Genomic DNA, 23,005 nt, shown 5'->3' on the forward strand with positions numbered 1-23,005 from the left:
AAAATAGAGAGATAACCACATCATAATATGATAGAGAACTATCTTCAGTTAAAATAAAAACAGGATAATATAACAGGATCATCTTCATATGAAATAATTACTTATTGATATAAAAAACTTTGCAATAGCCACATAGGGCAGTTATGGCGTTTCATGGATTGGAAATCAGGCGCAGTCTTTGCCATTGGCGTCGGAAGCAAATTGAAAGTGGGGGGAAGTTTCGAACTTCAGTACCGAAAATTTTTTTCAAACTCCACTTCTTTTTCATTACTTTACCCATTTCTAACCTATACTGCAACGTGTCTGTGGAAAGTGGGGGGGCTAAACCTACTAAGCAATGTTCAATGCCTATACTAAGTTTATATTTGGAAAAAAAGTGGGGGGGCTAAGCCCACCCAAGCCCCCCCGGTTCCGACGCCTATGTTTGCTCACTATCCAAAGACCATTTTTGTCAGCGCATTTTGATGGAAGCTCCCAGTCAAGTATTCGGTTTTGTCGGTCTTGTTGCACAAGGACAATTCCTACAGGGCCGATCACACTCTCCTATGACCTTCATGAGGAGCACAGAAAGCAAGAGCCACTTTGGGTCACATTTGGACCTGAGATTTTACAAAAATCAACACCACTCAGTTAAAGAGACTTTACGGTTCATGTTCAATAGCTTAATTTGATTTTTTTTCTATACTTGTCGATAAAATAATAGAAATCATATCGATGCTGAAAATTTATCGTAGTTGACTGCTCTAATTAGCTCACAATTGCGCGTTGAAAATCGTCCGGAATTTTACGTTTTGGTCATGCCGATTCGGGCTTTACGTCGTATATTTATATCACGTGATTGTGAATGACAGAACATCGACAATGGAGTTCGAGGTAAGAATGGATAATTTTGCAGAAAATAATGAGTAATTAGAGTATATATGCACATGGAAATTTGTTGGGAACATCAAGACGTAATCTTAATGAAATGCTGAGTTTTTTTTTCTCATGCTTGCATTGCAATACATTATTTCAAAGTGTCAATGCGTAATGAGGTCCCATGAAGGGAAACGAAAAACGACATTTAAGCGGGAAAATGGAGATGTTTTACGAAACGCTTTCTAAATTTTCATAGATAAGTTTTTCTTCATAGCAAAAAGTATTATATTATCGAGTAACTTTAAAGTGATGATAAAAAATGCACAAATAAATCAATAAAATAAATTTAGCAAGTTCGTTTTCTTTGGCTATATCCGCCTATCCTCATCAGCTGATTATATATCATCATGCCCACAATTCTATATAGAAAAAATGCATTATTTGTCATTCAAAACGATGAAAGGGAGTACTTAATCTTATGTTTATATGCATATGAAAATGCAAAAGTATTCATACTTTTTATTAGACATCAGAACAAAGCTCAGAAAGCTCATCAAGCCCACAAAGGGAATATCAGAGAGGCCGAGGACGTGGTAGGCCACGTAGAATGAGGGGAGGGAGAGGCCGACCCAGATCGAGACAAACAGGGCAAGAACGACCAACGGTACAACCAATAAGAGGACGGCGACGAAGGGGACAGCCTGACATTGACCGTGCCAGTGCTGCTCTAGAGGAGCGACGGAGGGATATAGAGGTAATCATTAAGTTTGAATACTCTAGTTTGCAAACATAACAATATATCAAACCTTTTTGTTTAACTATTTTCAAGATGTGCATGTTGAAAACATTTGTTTTTAGTAATAGGTTTTGCATACAAGAATGTCTTTTATGTTCATCATCGCATAATTTTTTTTTTCTAGAGAAGAGTAGAGAGTCTTTCTCCTGAGCAAATGAGGGATACACTGCAGAGAGTTGTGAGGGAAAACCCAGAGTACCTCTTTACCATATTAGATTCCACACAGCCAAGCGCTGGAGGGAGTGGACATCCTCCTCCTGAGGGATCACAGCAGCCATCCTGGTGCAGTTGCACTTTCTGCAGAGAAATGCCAACTCAAAGAGAAAGACTTTGCTGCAAGAGAAATCAGGATAGCTGTGTTTCAAGAGTACCTGTAAGTTTCTGCTTGTTATTTGTTGTGCATATGCCTTTATGAGAAATGCAATAGATCTTTTTCTTAATTAAACAGTTTTGCGTGAAATGTATTTTCTTTCAGGATTTTGATGTCCTTATCCTGAATGAAGCTGTGCTTGCTTTGGCTAGGCTTTACCGACAGGGTATTTTGGCACAACCTGAAGATGAAGACAGAAACAAGGCCAATCGCCACACGGCATACCGCCAATTTGTACTATGGCATCATGGGAAACTTGGTGCGGGTAACCGAAGAGTAATTCCAAGTTGCTGCATCTGGAAGATACGAGATCAGTTCCCCGACCGTTTTGGAAATTATGTAGGATTCCTTGATGATCCATTACAGTGAAGAAAAAAAAACTAATGGTTCCTATTCCACAGGAGCCCCATAATAATGAAAAGCTAACTTTAAACAACACTTTACATTTCATTTTGCTTTATTGTTTTTATATTGAATAGTAATGTTCTTGTTTTTCTTTGAACAAAAATTTCTTTAAAAATTTTGTGGTAAAATATCTCATAAAAATAAACTTCATTCTCACAAAACATTTATGATTTTTACATTATTTGACTGCAACCTGGTGTAATGATCACTTAAATTGACCCTTCCTAATTAGCATGAAAATGACATGAATATTTGTTACACTCAAAAATCTACTTATGCCATCTTTAGAAATAAGTTTTGCTGCCTTTTCCTGCCTTGGATAAATACATGTATATTGGTAGGTAGGGTAACTTTTTTTCATAAAAAAACACTTGCATATATATTGTTAAAAAAAAGGATTAATGGGATCAGGAAACTAGTAAATAAATTTTTAAAATACATCATTTATGAAGTTAAAAAAAAAGTTTCGAGTTAGATCATTGGTAGCCAGTTGGTCTTGAAAAGGCAAACATTTTTTTTATAGATAAAATGTTTATACTTATGTAGCAGACAAATACTGATAGATTTTCTGATTATAGTGTGGAGTTAGTCCCCAGAAAATTATAAAGTGATGCCTCCCGAGATCATGGTTGAAATCTGTGAATGAAGCCAAGTAGGCCATTTATACAATTTACCTTAATTATTAGAGTATCTTTTTTCCCTGATATTCTAGTAGAAAAGCTACATGAATGCAAAAGTAATATTGACATTTGACATACATCTGAAATTGATCAAAAGAAGCTAGCATCTACAGATTATGACAGGCAAATACAATAGCAAAGGGTCACCTCACATACCTTTTACCAATAAAAATTTAATACAAATACAAATTTATACAAGTGATTCATGACACATCAACAACAATGGGCTACATGGCTCACCTGAACACTGCTATGAGAAAAGCAACAATCAATTCAGTGTTGGAAAAACTAATCCAAAAGTGGTCCAGACCTAGCCACAAAAGGGGGTATGATTTGAATTCATTTGAATCTACACCAACAAAGAATGCTTACATTTTTCTTTGACTTACAGAGGCACTGTAAAAACTGTGAATAAAAATTTTGCAGAAATACTCTATGAAGTGCTTTCACATTTTGATTGGATTATCTACATGACTTGCTGTATTTTCAAAAACTGCAAGTTCCTATCAAGTACATAGGTACAGTTTGTATAATCTACTTAGGAAATCTGGAAACTTTCTCCTGGAGAAGCTCTTCGGTTGGCTTGGGTTCAGTAGGAGCGATGGTTTTACTTAGCCTCCTTGGGTCATCTGCTCCCAACACAACCGGTCCACTCATGCCTTCTTCATCATTCAGTCTTGCAACCACTATGCTCTCCATCAGCTTGTGAACATGTTCATAATTTTTCTCCACTTTGACAGGGGTCACACTCCATCTTCCACTTTTCTTGTTAAAGGTTCTGTGTTGTCTGGATGAAAAGAAAACCATAAATTTGATCAAATAATAATTATTATGTAACTGTGTTGATGATATTTATTCTTGCAACTTAGAGCATATGGATGTAACATTTTGTAATTAAGAAAATCATTTACTGTATGGTTCCATCCGATTTCCTTTTCACCTCCCTGTCAACGTTAGCATTATAATCCAGGGCTGCAAGCTGGCTCCTGGCACGATACACAGGGGGTGAATAAGCAAACCGCTTCCCACTGTACATAAGAATTAGGTTGTTAAAATTCTCCAATTCTGCTGTACTCCTGTAAAATATAAATCAGTATTTCTTCAGGACAACTAACAACATATATATCCATTTTTCATAATTCCCTAAAGGGGTATAAAATTAAAATGATAATAACATTTATATAAGAAATATGCCTGTAAAGGTAAACTTTATATGTTCAAATTATTTGACTAAAAAAAAACATATGCATGATTTTACCTAAAATTCAAATAGTAATGAATTTGGTTTAAGAATCGTTTATTAAAAACGATCTTAATAAGTGCTTTGTGACTTGCACTGCCTTTCACCATCCATTCTTTATGTTCATCCTCAAGCGGACCATGCTTGCATTGGGTGTTTCCAAAGTAGTTGCTGCTATAAGACATGTCCCACTCGTGTTCATCAACAACATGATGTACAATTCCACACCAAATCTCCTGCAATAATTCACAGCCCAATTTATAATGGAAATCAAAACACCTAACAAATCTTACGAATATAGCATTACAGCTGAAATTTGGTGTTTTGGAAACCAAAATATCAATACCAGAAATAAGATGAGGTATACATTTGACAACTGTATAAATGTTGAGATTCAATTTCTCATGCCATCAAATGTATCTGCAAGCTTTATTTTAACATCAATTACTTACGGATAGAAAATTTTCAATATTTATTGATTGATAATATGCGGTTCTAAACTTAATAACTGGTCTTAAATTATATCAAAACAAAAAATCTAGTTGTAAAATCTCAGAAATAAATTACCAGAAAACTGTCTACATCTGTAGCAGAGGAGCATGTATACCAGAAGTGATTGACTATGTCTTTGCTCCAGTCAATCAAACTTCTGCACTCCTTGGCCTGTCCTGCTGCCACAACTTTCTTTCCCAGATTCTTGGCCGCATGCCATATATCATGGGAGTGCTTTATGTCTGGGAATCTATTCTCTTTGAAACAAAAAAAAAAATCATTAATACAGATTTAAGGTGGTATTCAATGTCTTTGATTTTGAAACAAATTACACAAATATGCTTACTCATCAGTGCTCCTATTTGCAGGTGAGCATCTGTTACAACTTCTTCCACATTCAAATTATCCTGAATCTCGTCCATTGCTTTGACGAAACAGGCTTTTTCCATGTTGGGGCTCTTCTTGCCAGTTTCTCTCTTATCCATCGTGATGATGGACACAATCTTCTTTGTGGAATTATCCATCATGGTGTAGGTGCAGTATTGTGCCGAGTGTCCAGGGCTGTCATTTCTGCCATCACCTACATTGTATAAAAATAATATAGAGCAACTATATTCAACTTGGTTACATTGTGATTTTTCTAAATATATTTTTCATTAATGATTTACAAACCTAAAGCAACAATACTCTGGCCTTCCATCTGATGAAAGACTTCCATCTGTTCATCTTTCCAAAAAGAGTTGATTGTGGGTACCACATAAGTCCTTTGGATGTTTGAAAATTTAACAGTTCCTAAAAAATGTAATCTCAAGAATCTTGCAAATAAGGCAATTTTTGAGAAATTGTTCCCTGATGCCAAGATAGCTGATGCTATTTGCACATCACCACCATGTAGGCGTCTGTTCAGCACAGGCTGGGAACACCACTTGTATGCTATATGCTTTTTGGCACATTCCTGAAAAATATTGAGAAGCATTTTATAAAAAATTATGGATGTTAACATTAAATAACTGAAAGAATATTGTTTTCAAAATGATGTTATCATCCTACTTTTCTAGTGACAAAACTGAACTGCATTCAACTTTAATTTAATGTTTTCATGAAACAAAAGTTTTAGACAGTCAACATCCCACTCCCCAAATGAAAAAGACCTTGGACCATTTAGCATTATTTGTAATAGTTAAGAGCATAAAATTTTTACCCAATAGATATACAATGCTGAACCAACACTCTCTGTACGGTTCCCAATAGGCATGTTACATCCTTTGACTTTACACATGTTGCTGATATTGGTAGTAGCCAACTGCAAAAGACACTTCTTGTACACTAAGCATGTGTCATCCTCTGTCAACAAATGGACATCATCTTCAGAGGTGATTTTAGTAATCCCTGGACCAGTGTCCTCAGGTCTCTCTTCTTCCTCCAAATCTCCCTCACATTCCTCTTTCCCAAACTCTTCTTCTTCCAGTGTTACTTCTTCGATTCCCTGCATGTTGTTTGGTCTAATTGTACGAAAGGTAATATGTGAGTTCATATGAAATTTTAATGCTTTCTCAATTAAAAAAAATACATCTCTAAATATCTATAGGAACATTCTTATTTTACAAATTCTTATTTTACCTGATGGTTACATTGAAACTGGGTTCGTATTCTTCATCCGAATCAATGTCGCTGGCACTTTCCTCAGACATATCTATTGTAACACTATAAATCAACAAAAATTTTTCATTATAATTACTCTTTTACTGAACTGAACATGTAACATCTATTAAGGATATGCTGATAAAACAAACACAGAAGGGAGTACATACAATGAAACAAAACAAGATGTGTTTAAGTGAAACACTATCCCCCCCCCCCTCTGGTAACACTGTTCTGGAGTGGGGTGCAGTCTGAAAAGGTATACAATAGTTATGGGCTAGGTTAAAGTTGACAACAGACAGAGAGACAAAAAAACTGACAGCACAAAAACAATAAAGCCCCTGGATCTTTTGATCCGAAGGCATGAAAACTTTCTCCATTCACAGTACATGTACTCATCGATTAGAAATGATACACAAGATTTGAAAGGTCAAACTTGAAGGTCATGGTGATTTACATACAAGTTATTAAAGATCTTTCTTATTGAATATATGACCAATGTTTTTACAACAAACTGGCAAATGGGGCTAAATGTAAAAGCCATAGACAGTAAATATTTCCAATAAAATACATTCATGATAACAAATTAAATATCTTGGACAATATAAACTTACTCGAACGGGTTTACATATGAGGTATCTTTCACCTCTTTGAACAGCTTTCTCCTTTTCCGACTTGGGCTAAAAATACATGAAATTGGATCATTTCTTTATATATATATACAGTTATTTATTTCATATCAAATAATACATAGTTCAAGTGTAAATTAAAAAAAAAGCAAACAGCCAAACACAAAAAAAACATAATTATTTTAAGATCTCTATTTGTAATAATAAATGAATTCTAAAAGTATTTTATACTTATTTTTCTTAATAAATTCATAATAATTTGGGTTAAAAAAAAAGCTCATTTACCCCGGAGATTCTTCTCCGCTTTGCAATGAATGGCTGGGTGTTTTCTTTGGTTCAGGTACATCGACATCTGTGTTCTCACTGAGAAAATATTTTCATACATCAAATAATGTGCATATAATTAAAAAAGAAATCATATATTAATTGCAAAAATGCAGCAAAATTTTCATTGATTATATTCTAAATGACAGTAAACACTACCAATATATACTCTATATTCAAAGAAATTAAAATGAACATAAAATAAGTTCTATCTTTTTAATTTTACCTCAAAGCTGAAGAAATTTCAGAAACATCTGGGGGGCAAATGAATCTTGTTTTGCTCTTTTCCCCAACAGGAGTCGAGAACTTTTCTTTTCCTGTTTTCCCCACCATTACAAATGTTGCACTACCAGTTGATTGATCAGCTGATTCTGTTTCACTGTCTGTCAAAAACCTAAAATGGAATTTTGGTTAAATAATATGTTCAAAATAATCATAACTCTTCTCACAATGCACAAAGAAATTCATATTTCACACCAGTAATAAGTTTCCCCCACAAATTCTGCCTTAAAAATGTAATCAATGAAACATCGTTCAATTGCCCCTCAGGGGGCCCCATTCATTCATGAACCTTTAAAAATATTGCCAAATTTATCTCTATTTGGACAATTTTATGAATATAAATCATTATTTTTATAAAATAAAGGTAATATCTCTTTGTGCAATTGACAAAGCAGTCGTTTTAAACTGCTGCAGTAAAAAAAATACATGTGTGGAGACTCGAGATTTTTCACTTACTTGTCAAGCAGCATCTTCGCCAGTCCAGCGTGAGTTTCACCTAGTTCCTCTTTCTTTCTCATCCATCGGTCATACTGATCTCCTAAGTATACCTTTGTCCTCAACTGTACTCTGTCTCGTTCTTTTTTCGCTCTTTTTCTTGCCGATTCTGTTAAAATTCGGGGTCTTCCAACTGCACGCTTTCCCTCGTTTGACGCCATGCTTCACTGTTTACAATTTCAGCGCATGCGCAAAGTAACGAAGGAGGAGACAGACGATATTTTTTGTATAGACCGTCAAAAATTATTAATTTTACTGATTAAATGAGAATTTTAAACTTTAGAAATGTGTAATTTTCGCAAAGTTCATACATTCAACTATGCAACAAAATTTGAAAAAGTTATGGGAAAATTATTATTTCCTCATAAAATCGCAAAGTCAACCGTAGTGTCTCTTTAAGGTTACAAAAGGTGTACCCCCGCTATTGAAAATCAAACAATTTATTGGTGACCATTTGTCCTTTCTTCACTAAGTTACTCAAAAAAAAAAATTAGTTGGTCGCTTTTGTTTTTATTTCCAAGAAACAATGTTGGATTAATTCAATTATTTTTTATGAATTAAGAACAGATCGTACAATTAAACACACTGATGATTAGCATAATATTCAAAACGATAACAGTCTTGCCAGTTTAAAGTTTAGAGTTGAACACAACAAGCATATACACTTTGATAATACAAGTACATAGTATCAATTATATCCCAAATCACACACGTTTCATTTATATCAGTAATCCATTGAAAGGTAAACACCAAGTCTAATGTGTGAAAGTAAACACATCATCATCACAGTTTGGCTTCAGGGGAGGGATGGAATTATCAAAGATGGAAATGACACTTACAGCGTTGGCCTTCATCGTTCCTTCGGAGGGATTCGTTCACTCTGGAAACAAAACGCTCTCTACACGCATCCCCACTGGTCATCTCGGGATGGCCACCTCCCTTAATTGTAACTCCCTTTTTTTCCCCCCCCCCATCATACCAATTAAATGCGAAACGCAGACTCCCCTCTTCGAAAAACTCTGGCCACAACCTCCTAGATAAAATCACAGCAAAGTTCCCCGCCTTTCCTCAATCCGTCTTGATCTGTCGGAGTTCGTTGTCCTCAATTTTGAATTCCTCTGGAATTTCACTCACAAGGTGCAAATCGTCATTGGTAGGTTTACTTATCACATTCTGTATTTCCTGAGGTCTTTCACGCTTAAAGTTCCAGACAATATCAATCAAAATGTTTGTATTTACCTCTAGGAGAGTCTTGAGAGTTGCCTCAACAGAAAAACACGCGAGTTATAGTCCAAGGGATAACGTCTTTATCTTTGAATTGCCCAGTTTAAGGTTTGTCTCAGCCTTTTAATTGAGTTAAATTGAATTTATTCACAATTTACAATATTATCACTAATTCCCTGTTGAATTCGTTTTCTTTGATTGGCAAATAATAGAGTTCAGTAAAGTTCAAAATGTGGAATCTCGCTAGATCGCTTGACAGTTAACCCAGTCTATTCCAGCCTTAATTCATCATCTGATTCCCACAGATATTTTATATGATAAATAATATTTTTTTTCGGTTGTGTTTCTCTCTTCTTAGTGAGTTTTTTTTAATGATCTTTATGTGTTTTGTGTGCAATGTTATTTGTCTTTGTTTTACTGTATGGAGGTACTATATTTTTTATGTCATTGCTGTTGCAATAATAACTTAGTTTGATTCTTTGCTATTTAGTCACTAATAAGTTTTATTAATTCTGTACATGCTGTTAATATCAATGTTAATTGTTAATACTATGGGTGCTTGCTTTACAAAGTTGTCTAATATTGCTACAAGTCTTTCAACAGTTATGTTATTTGTAGGAATGGAAGCGGTTTGTAGAAGAGAATTTAAAGATGCTTGCAAAAAGAAAACAAAATCCGAAAAATTAAAGAAAATAAATAGATGAACACATTTAACATAAAGAGCCTCACAAATTTGGAAATGAAAGCTAATGATAATGTATAAAGATCAGATTCTTGACAGTTCCAGCTCAATATCACTGAGAACAGTTGATGGTCCTGAATTTGAAGAAAGAGATGTGGGTTCTCGGCACAGCAGTGTAAGAGTTCAACAAGTTTTCGGTAAATGTTGTTCATCTCATATGCACACGAATGTATTGTCTTCAGCAATTCTCATGTAAGGTTCAGTGATTTTTATAGAAAGTATACCAAGACTTAAGAATCCATTTATTTTGAAAAATATTAAATTCAAGACGTGATTTAAAATTTATTTTATCAAAAACCCCGATTTTTGAATCATTTAAAAATCTTAATTTTAAAAAACCCTTTCTGGAGGATAGCCAAAACTCATGTCTGTCCTTCTTATCAAACTTCTGTAAGCGCTTGAATGCATTGTTACTGATCAAACTGAAACTGCCTCTAAGACTTGCAGCCAGGTATCTTCATCTCTTTTGTACTTGCAGAATGGATTTGGATCGAATATGGTCTTATGGAATGTCTTCATCAGAATTACCCGACTCCACCAGCTAAAAGCCTCCATCATTGATGACTTGTCAGGAAATCTGCTACTCACTCAAGATTACTTTGAACCAAGGAGAGTTTTGTCTTAATCCAGTCAACAAGACGGACTCTTGGATGTAGGTGGCAACAGTTTTGCTTGCTAACTTCTTACCGATTCCTGAACAAACAGAGCATCTTCTTTGTATTCATTCTGCTGAGTATTGAACCTTATTACACGTTATCTATAAGTATGTTAACTGTCTGTTGCTGGTGTTTTCAAATATTCTTCCGAAGATTCAAAAACCCATTCTCCTCCTGTTCTACAATGACTTATTCTGTTGGCTTCTGGTACACAAGTGGTGAAACTGAGATAGATATAAAACTTTATTGGTCATTTTCTCTGGCATTCCCATGGTGTTCTTTTGAAGAACAGCAAAATATAAATCTTTGGTTTAAAAGCCAAATGATTTTTCTTTTTGTTCTCATCTGATGGGACTTGAGCAAATTCTACTTATTTCAACAAGGGAGGAAGCTAGGTTGCGAAAACTCCTTTCAATTTTGATTACTGTAAATTTTGATAAGTCAATGACAAAGTTCAGAAATATGTATTGTTTTCATCATTTGAAACCTTTACATTAAGTTACCTGTAATTGCACATTAGGTTGACAAAAAGCAGTCGATTAAGTCAAAAATTGTGAGTTTTCTCAAGTTAATGCACGGTTATATGTGACTTAATGTACAGAATCAAATATCAAAATCTATCATGCTAGATCATGTAACATGACAACAAAGGATTACATAACAAAGATGTTTTATAAACAAGTTCAAGAATTTGGGAAAATTTACTGTTTACCATATTGAAAAGATTATAAATAATTAAACAATAATAGAGAGAAGCAACGAGATTATTGTGGTTAAAGAAGGGAAGACAAAAGTAAAGAACATCTACACTGAAGATACATGTACATCTTCCAGAGGTAAAGTTGCTCTCTGGAGAGAAAACACGGAAGAAAATGTTCGACCTTGGGGTTTTATTCAATTACCTGAAGACTACTTTCAGGAGAAAGACTATCATATGTACATGTAATTATGCAGAATTGAAATATTTGAAGAGAAATTATTTATCATTATTCATAATATTAAAGAAGAAATCCATAATAAGCTCAATATTATCAGGCATTTTTGTTCAATTTGAAATCTGAAATAAATTTTCAATTATAAATATTTTGCATCTCAAAAACACATAAGTATTCAACTAATGCTCCATTTAGTGCAGACATGTTTGATAAAATACGAGGGTATCACTTAAAACATAAAAATATAACCGTTCACGGTAGCTCAGTCGGTAGAGCGCTCGCTCCGGGAAAGAGAGGTCGTGAGTTCGTATCCCGGCCGCTATTGACATAGTCGTAAAAATGGGAAGCAACTGTTCCTTCGCCATTTGCTCGGCACTTTGAAGTGAATGTTGCGGGTCCTTCGTATGAGACTTTAAAAAACCGAGGCCACATGTCAGTGGCAGGCGTTGGCACGATAAAGATCCTTTACTGCGCAATGGCCCTGAGTGCCGAGTAAAAGTCAAAATTTGAAGCCTTTCACCGGCATTCGTTGACGTCTCCATATTAGAGAGAGGTTAAACAATATAAAATCAGTCATCATAATATACTCATTGTCTATTGAGCAAGAGATATTATGTGACAATCTAACAAAAGCTGTACATATTTGGTCAATGACAGTAACAAATTAAAACCACATGTGCTCAACCCCCATCATTAGCTACCATACAGGAGCATTAGAGTTAAAATTCACGAACACACTTTGCAGATTTATACAAGAATTATTTTGTCATGAAAATTTATATTACTTGCGAGAAACATCCCTTTACAAATACATGTGTTTTAGTTATACATGTAGATCTCATAGTGCAATCTCATAAAAGCCTGTTGATGTACAGAAGCAGATAAAAGTGCACATACCAACGTCTAAGAGTTGAATCCGTTTAAACAAATATACAAAATAGGTCAGAGAAAAGAAACATCATATATTTTCTGAGTCAATTTAATCAGGAAACATGTTTTTTTAATGAACATAATGAAACGCTTGATTTGCCAGGCTGTAGGTTTAGAGAGCAATGCTTTCAATCCATCAGATCCATTTCTGTCAACTGCAAGCCTCAGATGGGATAGTTGTTAGTAAGAACGAGCAGCTTTGATAGCTATTGCTTTAGAAATAGCCTAAAACTGTATGGCATTTATAAATGTTTTCATATTGTCCTGCTCTTTGCTGAAAATCACTTGGATAAGTGCATGGAAATATAAATTTTCCTACTATTTCCTGGTTTACTTGGTCCATAAGAAGTACTAAGGCGTCGTCAACGGCATTATGAGCTTTAATGAGGGAGTACCTGGTAGGTTTCTCGCTAGTGATTCCTGGCTATAGGACTCAAATCCTGACTGTGATGAAAGCTACAAACCTGAATGCTACATGCAGTCCACATATGTTTTGGAAAGAAACATGATGAAGTCTTCGAAGAGCTTGAACTCTTATTCTTCATTGTTGAAGAACATTTTATTTGCTTTTATTTGAATACTAGTGATTCCTATAGCCTCTTCGGACATTGGCTGATTTGGAAAACACACATATGAAATGGAGCGCCATGTTCAGAGCATGCTGCAATCTAAACAATATAAGCTGATCTACATGAAAAGAGATTAATAGTTTTTAATGTTATATGTACTCAGGATAATGACCATATAGTGGGACTGGTGCCCCTTATCCATGTTGACCTCTAGCAAACTTTCAAATGTTTTCAAGCTACATGTAGTTATTTCACTTACTTAGTCAAGTTGTTTTAAGGTCAAATACCACATATGGAGCCTTTGAAACAGTATAAAAAACAACATCAGGTGTTATCGCAGGAATTTCCACATCAATAGAGTCTTGGTCATCAAAATCCAGCCCTACAATTATACTGGTATATATTTAATGAATTACGTATACGGATGGAACAAATAATGGATATGGTGAGAATATTTCATCGGCCTCAGTGACTTTGTTATAATCATGTTTTACTGTAAAAGTTTTGATAAAACCATTTTGAATAGTCTATAGTATGGCAATATAATTTGTCTTCTCCCACGAAGGAAGTGTAGCATGGACAATGGCTCTATAAATTCTCCTTGGCTTTCAGCCATCATGGTTTCGTACAAATGGGCCTTTGTGAAGCAGGGTTGTAAGTGGGTCTTACAGGTGTTTGGTAATTTTTCCCCAAAATGTTCTGCGTAGATTTTTAACAAAACCAAAGACGCCATGGACTTTGTCATTTTGTTCGACTTCTGTGTGAAATAACCACTTTCTCCTTATCTGTCGATTAATAAAAAAAATAAAGGCAGATTTAGCTTTTACTAATATAGTAACAATGATTCCGCATATAAGTGTGTCTTTCAGAGAAATAAATGCTATAACTTGTTAAAGATAAGATTAGATCATAAGATATATAAATGTACGGTGTTTTCCAATATATAATACTTTGAATTTGTAAAGAGTTCCTAGAGTATACATGTATTTATATGCTGGGAATGCATATAAAACATATAAATAAGTACTGAATAAGAAGTGGATGTAAAAAGCGGTTGATTTTTTTATTCGTCCTCTTTATACGGGAGGTATTATATTATGGCCTTCATACTTGTCCGTTTGTCTGTCTGAAAGTTTTTTCTTGATCATGTTCGACTCATTACTATAATACTTTTAGGCCTAGGATTATGAAACTTTGTCAACTGATACTTCTTGGGTAGACGGTAGGTCGCTCTTAACTTTAATTAAGATGCTTTGGCTAAATATGAAAAAATCCTGTCCGGCTCATAACAAGAAAACTATTAGACGCAAAATCATCAAACTTATACAATTTATGATCTTAGGTAGAGGGTGTGTGGCGACCTTTCTCATGGTCACTCTTTTTAGTTTTTAATTTTCAATTTCTCGATCCCCAAAAATATAAGAGTTTTTAGTATCCTTATTAAAAATTGTTTAATCATGCAAATACTTTATTTGTATTTTACAAAGGAAAACTATAATTCTATATATATATATATATAAATTAACAAAAATAGCTCTTTGATTTCAAATTTAATTTCAGAATAATAATAAATATGCCTTTTTATTGCACTATATTAGATGTGCAGATCCTTTCATCCCTTGGAATAATGAGTGAATATACATCCAGTTAAAGATAAATTATTGAGTTCTATGTAGGAAGGGTATCTGTCTCAATCATTTATGTTGGATCATATGTATAAAAAAATACTATAAGGTATGAAAAAATCATTTGGTTGACATGATTAACTTGGATTATAAACTGTTTTTGATATGATTGATAATTGAACTATATTTGACGGGCGTATCAGGCTGTGGGAAATAAACGTCCAGGTATTGGACTCACTCTTTTTTTTAATCTAAACGAAATTAAAGTTAAAGCATTTTTTGTTCACTGCAGATTAAGCGTAAAATTTTATTAATAAAGCTAAAAATTAACATTAATTCTATAGCAATAATTGTAGTTACTCTGAATGGCTCCAGAAATAATTTAACAGCCACTGTCGGCGCTCTAAAGATGTCACAGACTGATATAGTTCTCTTTCCGCTACAACAGCATCCCTCCAAAAATCTGTAAGGCATAATGCGGAGCAGCACAAATAATGAACAAGCTGGCAATTGGAATAATGCCAAGCTTTCTTCGCCTTGGTTTTGATGCCCTCTCTTCCTCGAAAAAAAATAATTGAAGATAAAAATTAATTCAACCCTCGCAATAAATTGCCATACGGGGGCATCAGTTTTTCACAAACACATCTTGTTTGGATTACTTTTTTCCTCACATTTCTAACCTTCAAGATTTTTTTCTGTAAAAAATTTCGTATCTGGTAGGAAACTTCTTGACTTCGCTGAATTTTTTTCAAAACTCAACCCATCAAGAGTTTCTACCTTTTCTGCAATGTTATAATATTTTTCTTTATTATAACAACATTGTTGCACAATTCTCCTCATTGCTTCCTGATGCTGTCATACACAGATTCTCTTTCCAGTTTAAATTGATGAAAATGGTTACTACATTACATATGCGTCGGAAGCAATAAAGGGGGGGGGGTAAACCAACAAAAAAGGTAACATCTAAAATGCCTATACAATGTCTATATTTACAAAAAAGGGGAAGAGGGCTTAGCGCCCCCCCCCCCCCCCCCCCCCCCACACACACACACACACTCTAGTTCCGACGCCTCTGCATTACTCATAGAAACTGCAAACTTAAATGCAATCTGATTCTGTATAGTTATATAATGCAAGAATGTCTCTTAAAATCTCTTCAAAGAAACTAGTCTATCTGACAGGTAAGTTTTATGTTCTAAATTCAATAATTGAATCGGTTAATATAGTGTCTTAAAAATATGTTTTCTGGTATCTACTGAAACATGTGCTACTTGACTTCCTATTTTTGCATCAACTGAAATACTTTAAATTGAAACTGGTTTGGAAACTTTAAAATTTAGGTATTATGTTGCAAATATGTCTTCTATGTTCAAAATATATCAAGGGAATGTCCCTGAGTATTTGAAAAAATATTGTACATAACAAGCATGAAAATGTATCAAAATACAGTACCCGCAATGAAGAACAGTTTATTCCAGAATGTAGATTAGAACTATTCAAATAGTCTTTTGTGCCAGACGTCGTGAAACAATGGAACTTGTTAAAATTATGTACAAGAAAAGCCATTTCAATCAATTCCTTCTGTAAAAGCATAAGAGCTTGTACAAAAATCATCAATCCACCAACGTATTTTTCTTTTGGCAAACGCTGCACAAACCTACTTCAACACCTGTTTACTTAATAAAAGAAATATCATCAACAGTCCTCTTTGTTTATGTGCAAACTATGAAGATATTAATCAATATTTATTTTGCTTGTAGAAAACATGGGTGTATTACTGAAACCTGTAGAATTTAATTGACTAGTTGTTAACTTATATCACTTAAAAATATTATAAATATTATATTTTAATGAATTATTTGCATGACATATTGTTATATTTATGGAGAGGAAAAAGTAAGTTGTAAGAACTTGTTTCTAATCCATTTGATTCTTTTAATGAAATATGTTAAAATAAAAAAGAACATGAAAACAGTGCCTTTAATTCGACAAAGAACTAGTTATCAATAGTCATAAATAATATTTTAATTAATAAATTTACCTACAGGACATTGTCTCTGTACAGCAGTAGCCCAAGGTTAAATAGTCCACGCTGATTGGTCTGTCTAGAAATTTATAATAAGCCTATCATTCTAGTGTAACTGTCTCTCGTAACGGGCGGTTCACTTGCAGATTAGAAACATACTTATAATCTGAAAACGGTTGGGTCCATGTTTTTAATTGGGTTGGGGATGGAATATGGTAGAATATGCTAGAATTGTTGTCAGTAATATACAATTTTTTTTGCTGTATTGGGTTGGGGATGTAGAAAATTGAAATTGCTACAATTGTTGTCAGTAAAATTCAGTATGTTTATAAGATCAGTGTTTTTGGCACTGTACAGTAAGTAAAAAGACGGTATGTATTAAGAATAAAAGGTGGGGTTGCGTTGTGTGGACAAAAAGGTTACCAGAAATCTTTCTATACGCTGTATTTTCCAATTAACAAAAACTAAATAGATAATACATCTTGGCAATATATAATATTTCTTTTTAAATCCACTGTGTGTTTCTTTTGTCCTGGTGCATAAAAAGTGTCCGGCTGGTTGAGTGATATAACATTTCAAATTCGATTTGATTTATTCTTAAATCTGCGTTTAAGACAATGGGCAAAAAGGCTACGAGAAATCTTGCATTGCGACTTTTTTTTTGTCAGTAAACTACGTTGTGAAGTAGATTAAAAATAAGGTACACTAATGTAACTAGATAAACTTGTAATAAGTTAGATCAAGAAACCTCTTAAAATTATAATGGACAATTTCCTGATACAGATTATCGTTTCTTCTGGTAATAACAGTAAAATATACTAACTACATAGTAAACTGGATAAAAATATGCGCAGTGTGAAGGATATGACGAAGTGATGACAGTGATCGGTAATTAATTATTTTAAGAATATGATATTTATTGAGATTTTTTTTCGGGCTATTGTCCGTGTTTAACTATAGCCAGCCGGAGGGCAAACATGACATTTGAATTGGCCTAAATAGACTTCAGTTCAGTGAACTGCCATTCACGTGATTTGGTCTATACAGACTTCAGTTCAGTGAACTGCAAGTCACGTGAATTGGACTATATTGTCTTCTGTTCGATAATCTGCGAATCATTTTAGTGTCTCCGTCCCCAATGGACGGTACACATAGGGTATTTAGCGTATTTGTAAATCTACCATGGGTTGGGTGGGGTTATTTGTAAATCTACCATGGATTGGGTGGGGTTATTTGTAAATCTACCATGGGTTGGGTGGGATTATCTTTGCATCTGGGCTGGGAGAGTAGAAGACTTAAGGTTTTTTATTCACTTGTGTCAATGCAAACAATCTGTTAAGCTGTACAGAATGTTTTAAGAGGTCGTTAACAATGGGTCTAACATGATCTTTAGTTTAGGGATGAGAGATTTACGGTTTATCTACGAATTTCGGGGTGGTTTGCTATACGTAACTGACTTAATGGATTAAGAACATGTAAGGTATAATGTTAGTGGAATGTACTGTGCCGTAGTATATTTTCCTATAAAGGAGTTTGCTATATGTCAATTTCATAAAAACAAAGGTACATGTAGACTTGTCTGAGACAGTGCCAAAAGTGTAAATCTTCGTATAGCTCGTCGTATAGCTCGTCGGGTAATTCAGGAAGAAAATGTTATATTTACAATTTAAACTACACTGGGAAAATGAATATAATTATGGCTGATTCTTATTCTTGATTTTTTTTCTGCATGTACCTGCAGTTGCTACAATTTATTTGTGTAATTCTTGATATAAGGGGCCCGACAAGTTTTTTTTTTTTTTAAACAGAAAAAATGCATTTTCCTTACAAAGGTGATCCTTATAATTGAAAATGGTTTCTTAATCTGGACAATATAGTTGATGCCCGGCAGTATTTTATTATACAATAGACCTCTGTCATCATTACGACAACATCTCTCTTTGGCTTCAGTCAATTGTTATCGTTTTTGAACCATTTTCTGAATACCCTTTACACACAATTGAATCAAACGATCGTGACATTTTTTATAACCATTAAAAGTAGAGAGGGCGAATGTCACTAATTTATTAATAATTTTCATGTTTGATTTCAATATTATCAAAAGTGGCTGTTGACTTCTCAAAAATTATGTAAAGAAAAGAATCATCTGAAATACTGTAGTTTTATACGTAGTTCTTAGATGTTTAATGAATTAAAATGTAAGGGGAAATACATGCACCAAAGAGAATATTTAGCTTTCGTGCAGTGCTGTCTAGTGCCTTGTGATCAACTGCCATTAAGGACTCTTGATCATCTTCGGAGAAGAAGTAATAAATAATATTCTCCCCATCTTATAAACTATCAAAGAAATTAAATATATATATTGAAATACCGTGGAAGACATGAGAAAAACTGCGCAAATGAAATAATTTAAATCGATAAACAAAAGCACCAGCCATTTATTCCGTGTAGTGGATATTTTATGGGCTTGTTCAAAGATATTTTCCCGTCACGGCGTTATCGGAGAGTAGAGTTAAGTAGGTCAAGTGTAGAGTTAAGTAGGTCAAGTGTAGAGTTAAGTAGGTCAAGTGAATAGTGAGCAGAGAGTAGAGTTAAGTAGGTCAAGTGTAGAGTGTTGGCATAGAGTGTGTAAGAGAAAAGGTCAATACAAGTGAATAATGAGCGAATGGTGATAATGTAATATACAGGACTAGTTATCCAGAGAGTAAGATATATTAAGTAGAATTGTAAAAAGTGAATAGTGAGCGGTGTTATCAGAGAGTAGAGTTAAGTAGGTCAAGTGAATAGTGAGCAGAATGTTGGTAGGAGCTGTGTAAGAGAAAGAGTGGGTGATAGTAAAATATACAAGACTAATACTAAGAATGGTGATAGTGTAATATACGGGACTAATACTACGAATGGTGATAGTGTAATATACTAGACTAATACTAAGAATTATCCTGCTACATTGGGTAATCTATCAGTCATTGAATTGTTTTAAAAGGGTCTGCGAACCTTCCCAGATCTAATGAGAAATCAGGGCAAAATCTGCATTTTTTTTCTGTTTTTTCATCTGAGCATAAAAATTAATTAAAGGGGCTATTTCTGCAATTATTGTTAATATCAAAATTCCCAGCCATTGAATTTTAATACCATATTCTTGCTTTCTTATGGAATTTATTTTAATTTTAATTTTAAAAAATCGGCTGAAACTCGGAAATGGCGATTTTTCATATAAAATAAATTTGCACGCTCTCCGTGACACCGGAAATGCATGTTTCAAGTTTAATATATAAATCTGAATTCAATGCAAATAGAATGATTATTTTTCTATGATTCGCCATGTGCCAAATTGTCTCAAGGAAGTTTTGTTCAAGGTTCTAAGATTAAAATCTATTCAAACTAAAACTCAATTTTTTTCAGAATCTCTATGAAACTGTTCAATTTTATTTCCATCACAAACAAATTTTTCTGTACTATTTTTATTCAAATCCACGTGCTTTCAAAAGCATTTTTAGAAAAACAAATTTCATCGGACCAATGTGGTGTATTAACATGATAGTTGGAATCCTGAGGTGACTTTTTAATTCATTTTTTTTTTTTTTTTTTTTTTTTAAATTCAAATGACATGAAACCTTAAACAAGGTAAGCACGTTAATAGGCAAAAAGTGAAAATTGTTGAAAGAAGGATGACTCTTCAAAAATGTTTAAAATTTTCAAGCTTCATAATTTTTAATTTTCAAAGAATTTCTCAGAAATGTATAATTTTAAGTAGAAATTTTTATCCCGAAAAGCATTTTTAGATACCAATGTTTATTAACATGATATGGAATAACAGGTGATTTATAGAGCTCTGCAAAGAACCTTTAAGCACATAGGCAAAAAGTGAAAATTGTTGCATGAAAATGTTTAATTTTCGAGCTTCATTCAAAGACTTTTTAAATTAAATTATATAAGAGTTGTTCTTCCTGGCTGAGTGTTGCAGTCCCTTAAGATTAGTTTTATTAACAAAACATAAAGTAATGAATAAATCAATAAAAAGATCAATGTTTAGATGTATATTGTTATAAACTTATCAATGCAGTATTAAACATATCGTTTATATAACACATCAACGTTCAATGGGGTTTATATAATTTTTTTTAATGAGGTAACAGACAAACAAAAAGTTCAGATAAAACAATCAACCAGACAGAAATATAGATATACACGTGTGTGTAGAGTTTACAGTGTTATTAGTACTTTAATTAGTCACTAATATACAACTTCTCAATAATATATGTTTTCACTAGTAAAGGAAAGGTATATTGTCAGTGTTGTTCCTTTCGTGGCGTACAGTAAAATTATATTGAAAGTCCAATCTTATAGCGATATAAGTCTTTAACTTCCTCTCTTTTCCCAGGTATAACTTGTATAAATCACCTTTCTTGCGTCTTCTTCAAACGATTGCTCATTTCCGCTAGCCAAGGGTTTCTGATACGCTACTCTCCTCATAAAGCCTTGGCCTACAGTTTTAATAGAAAATAGGATTTTTTCCAGAATTCTTATATGATTTCAGTACACCCAGGTCGACCGATCAGCGATTGTTTTTTTTTTTGTAAATGACTTCACTTTCAATATAATCTCTCGGAAGGAAACATCAAAGCTGGGAGGAAGCGTCGATCTGTACGTTGGGTATTCTCGCCTTTGGAGGAAGCGTCGATCTGTACCTTGGGTATCCTTGCCTTTTGAGGAGAAGTTTGTCTGTTGGTTGCGTATCATCGCCTTTGGAGGAGGGGTTGGCCTGTACATTGCGTATCCTTGCCTTTGGAGGAGGACTCGGAATGTACGTTGCGTATCCTTACCTTTTCAGGGTTGATTTAAACTGGACCAGGAGATAAATATTTTTCCTGAAGTGTCCCAACCTACTTCAGTTTTATGTCTTGTACTTGTTGCTTTGAGATGGGCTGGCAGGTCGGTGGGCAATTGAATGTAACTTTCACCAAAGGATTGGTAATAAGCACCTCTCATGTCCTTGAAGGGAATACGATCGGCCAAAGTGACCATCATGATATCCCGGAAAAAACTCTAGATAACTTCCGTACGATTCGTCTTCGATATTCTGTGCTCGCAAACAGAATGTTGTCATTTTTCTGACATCCAATTGCGCTTCTAAAGCCAATTTGAGAAGGCAGTGTTTCTTATGGACGAGCTAACTTCTGAGAACGTGCTTTTTTCAACAGAATTCACAGCATTCTTTACTCCTGTTGTTTGTAATGTAGTGTTCGATTAGTTTTCTGACAGATGCACCCTTTTTCATGAACTGATTAAAGCCTGAATCATCTATTATTTCAAGTTGGTATTTCTTTATGGAAATCATTCTGATACTTGAGCAAAGAGCGGTATGACTATTCTTATTTAGACACACCCCCTGTGGTCAGATCCGCCCCTCATTAAATCTGGTGACACGCTTCTCTGACCAGTGATACATAACAAAATGATTTTTATGTTTACCAGACTGTTTTGTTTTTCTATATCCCATTTTTTAAAACAATAGAGAATAATGACAGTAAAAATATAACCATTCGTTTTTAATACAACATTTATTTACATATTTATTTCGTATATACAACATGACAATTATTTACATATTAATTCTTTTCGTCACATATTTAAGAGTTCTTCCTTAAATTGTTCGCTTTTTAGAAGATTCTTCAGGGATGTTGTACCGTGTAAAAGATGGTCTTTCGTTAATAAACTAAATTGTCTTAAAATTTCTGAAGAATCCATCTTTGAAAAACATTCTTCTATGTATAGATTTCTTAACATATGCCAGCTGGACATACAACCCGTGTTCATGTGCTCGTCTTTGTTCGGGTGATTAATCAAACATCCACTGCAGTTTTTCTGTGCGCACTCGGCTACTTTATCTTTCATATACTCTCGGATGAGTTTTCTCATTGTGGCCGTGGAAGTGTGGAGTGTTATCTCCATTTTTTCTCACAGATAGTCCCGGAGCATTCCGCTGTGGTAATAGATGCTCCGGTATCGACGGGTAAAGGATTAGGTAAATGAAAGTTAAAATTTCGAATTTCCACAATGATGTAGGGTGCTTGAGTGAAACATTT

General features: G+C 34.1%; 3 protein-coding genes across 3 annotated transcripts; 1 reads left to right on the top strand and 2 right to left on the bottom strand.

Annotated features, from left to right (window-relative positions):
- The first annotated feature begins 716 nt into the window (after positions 1 to 716).
- On the top strand, positions 717 to 2,457 carry LOC134243685 (uncharacterized). Its single transcript, XM_062725920.1, has 4 exons — positions 717 to 873; positions 1,385 to 1,612; positions 1,779 to 2,027; positions 2,130 to 2,457. Exons 1-4 carry the CDS (start codon positions 862 to 864, stop codon positions 2,391 to 2,393), a joined length of 753 nt encoding a protein of 250 aa, XP_062581904.1. The 5' UTR covers positions 717 to 861; the 3' UTR covers positions 2,394 to 2,457.
- Positions 2,458 to 3,643: 1,186 nt separating this feature from the next.
- LOC134243692 (uncharacterized) lies at positions 3,644 to 6,120 on the bottom strand. The gene is made up of 7 exons (XM_062725926.1): positions 6,043 to 6,120; positions 5,514 to 5,796; positions 5,188 to 5,421; positions 4,917 to 5,098; positions 4,368 to 4,585; positions 4,021 to 4,185; positions 3,644 to 3,896 (listed from the first exon to the last, which is right to left on the bottom strand). The coding sequence occupies exons 1-7, from the start codon at positions 6,118 to 6,120 to the stop codon at positions 3,644 to 3,646; spliced, it is 1,413 nt and encodes a 470-aa protein (XP_062581910.1).
- A 1,272-nt stretch (positions 6,121 to 7,392) lies between these two features.
- LOC134243704 (uncharacterized) lies at positions 7,393 to 8,373 on the bottom strand. The gene is made up of 3 exons (XM_062725937.1): positions 8,174 to 8,373; positions 7,662 to 7,829; positions 7,393 to 7,474 (listed from the first exon to the last, which is right to left on the bottom strand). Exons 1-3 carry the CDS (start codon positions 8,371 to 8,373, stop codon positions 7,393 to 7,395), a joined length of 450 nt encoding a protein of 149 aa, XP_062581921.1.
- Between the last annotated feature and the right edge of the window lie 14,632 nt (positions 8,374 to 23,005).

The sequence above is a fragment of the Saccostrea cucullata genome, unplaced genomic scaffold (assembly GCF_032062105.1).
Source record: "Saccostrea cucullata isolate Sc308-1 unplaced genomic scaffold, CSIRO_AGI_Scuc_v1 ctg4532, whole genome shotgun sequence".
Lineage (NCBI taxonomy): Eukaryota > Metazoa > Mollusca > Bivalvia > Ostreida > Ostreidae > Saccostrea > Saccostrea cuccullata.

What these genes read in the sequence shown, in the direction of transcription:
- LOC134243685 (XM_062725920.1), top strand. An exon ending in AGCGACGGAGGGATATAGAG is followed by an intron (nt 1,613 to 1,778) that starts GTAATCATTAAG and finishes TTTTTTTTCTAG; the next exon opens with AGAAGAGTAGAGAGTCTTTC. An exon ending in GCTGTGTTTCAAGAGTACCT is followed by an intron (nt 2,028 to 2,129) that starts GTAAGTTTCTGC and finishes ATTTTCTTTCAG; the next exon opens with GATTTTGATGTCCTTATCCT.
- LOC134243692 (XM_062725926.1), bottom strand. Translation starts at nt 6,120, where the DNA reads ATGTGTAAAGTCAAAGGATGTAACATGCCTATTGGGAACCGTACAGAG. An exon ending in CCAGAGTATTGTTGCTTTAG is followed by an intron (nt 5,422 to 5,513) that starts GTTTGTAAATCA and finishes TATACAATGTAG; the next exon opens with GTGATGGCAGAAATGACAGC. An exon ending in CATTACTATTTGAATTTTAG is followed by an intron (nt 4,186 to 4,367) that starts GTAAAATCATGC and finishes TATATTTTACAG; the next exon opens with GAGTACAGCAGAATTGGAGA.
- LOC134243704 (XM_062725937.1), bottom strand. Translation starts at nt 8,373, where the DNA reads ATGGCGTCAAACGAGGGAAAGCGTGCAGTTGGAAGACCCCGAATTTTA. An exon ending in GCGAAGATGCTGCTTGACAA is followed by an intron (nt 7,830 to 8,173) that starts GTAAGTGAAAAA and finishes ATTCCATTTTAG; the next exon opens with GTTTTTGACAGACAGTGAAA. An exon ending in GAAATTTCTTCAGCTTTGAG is followed by an intron (nt 7,475 to 7,661) that starts GTAAAATTAAAA and finishes ATATTTTCTCAG; the next exon opens with TGAGAACACAGATGTCGATG.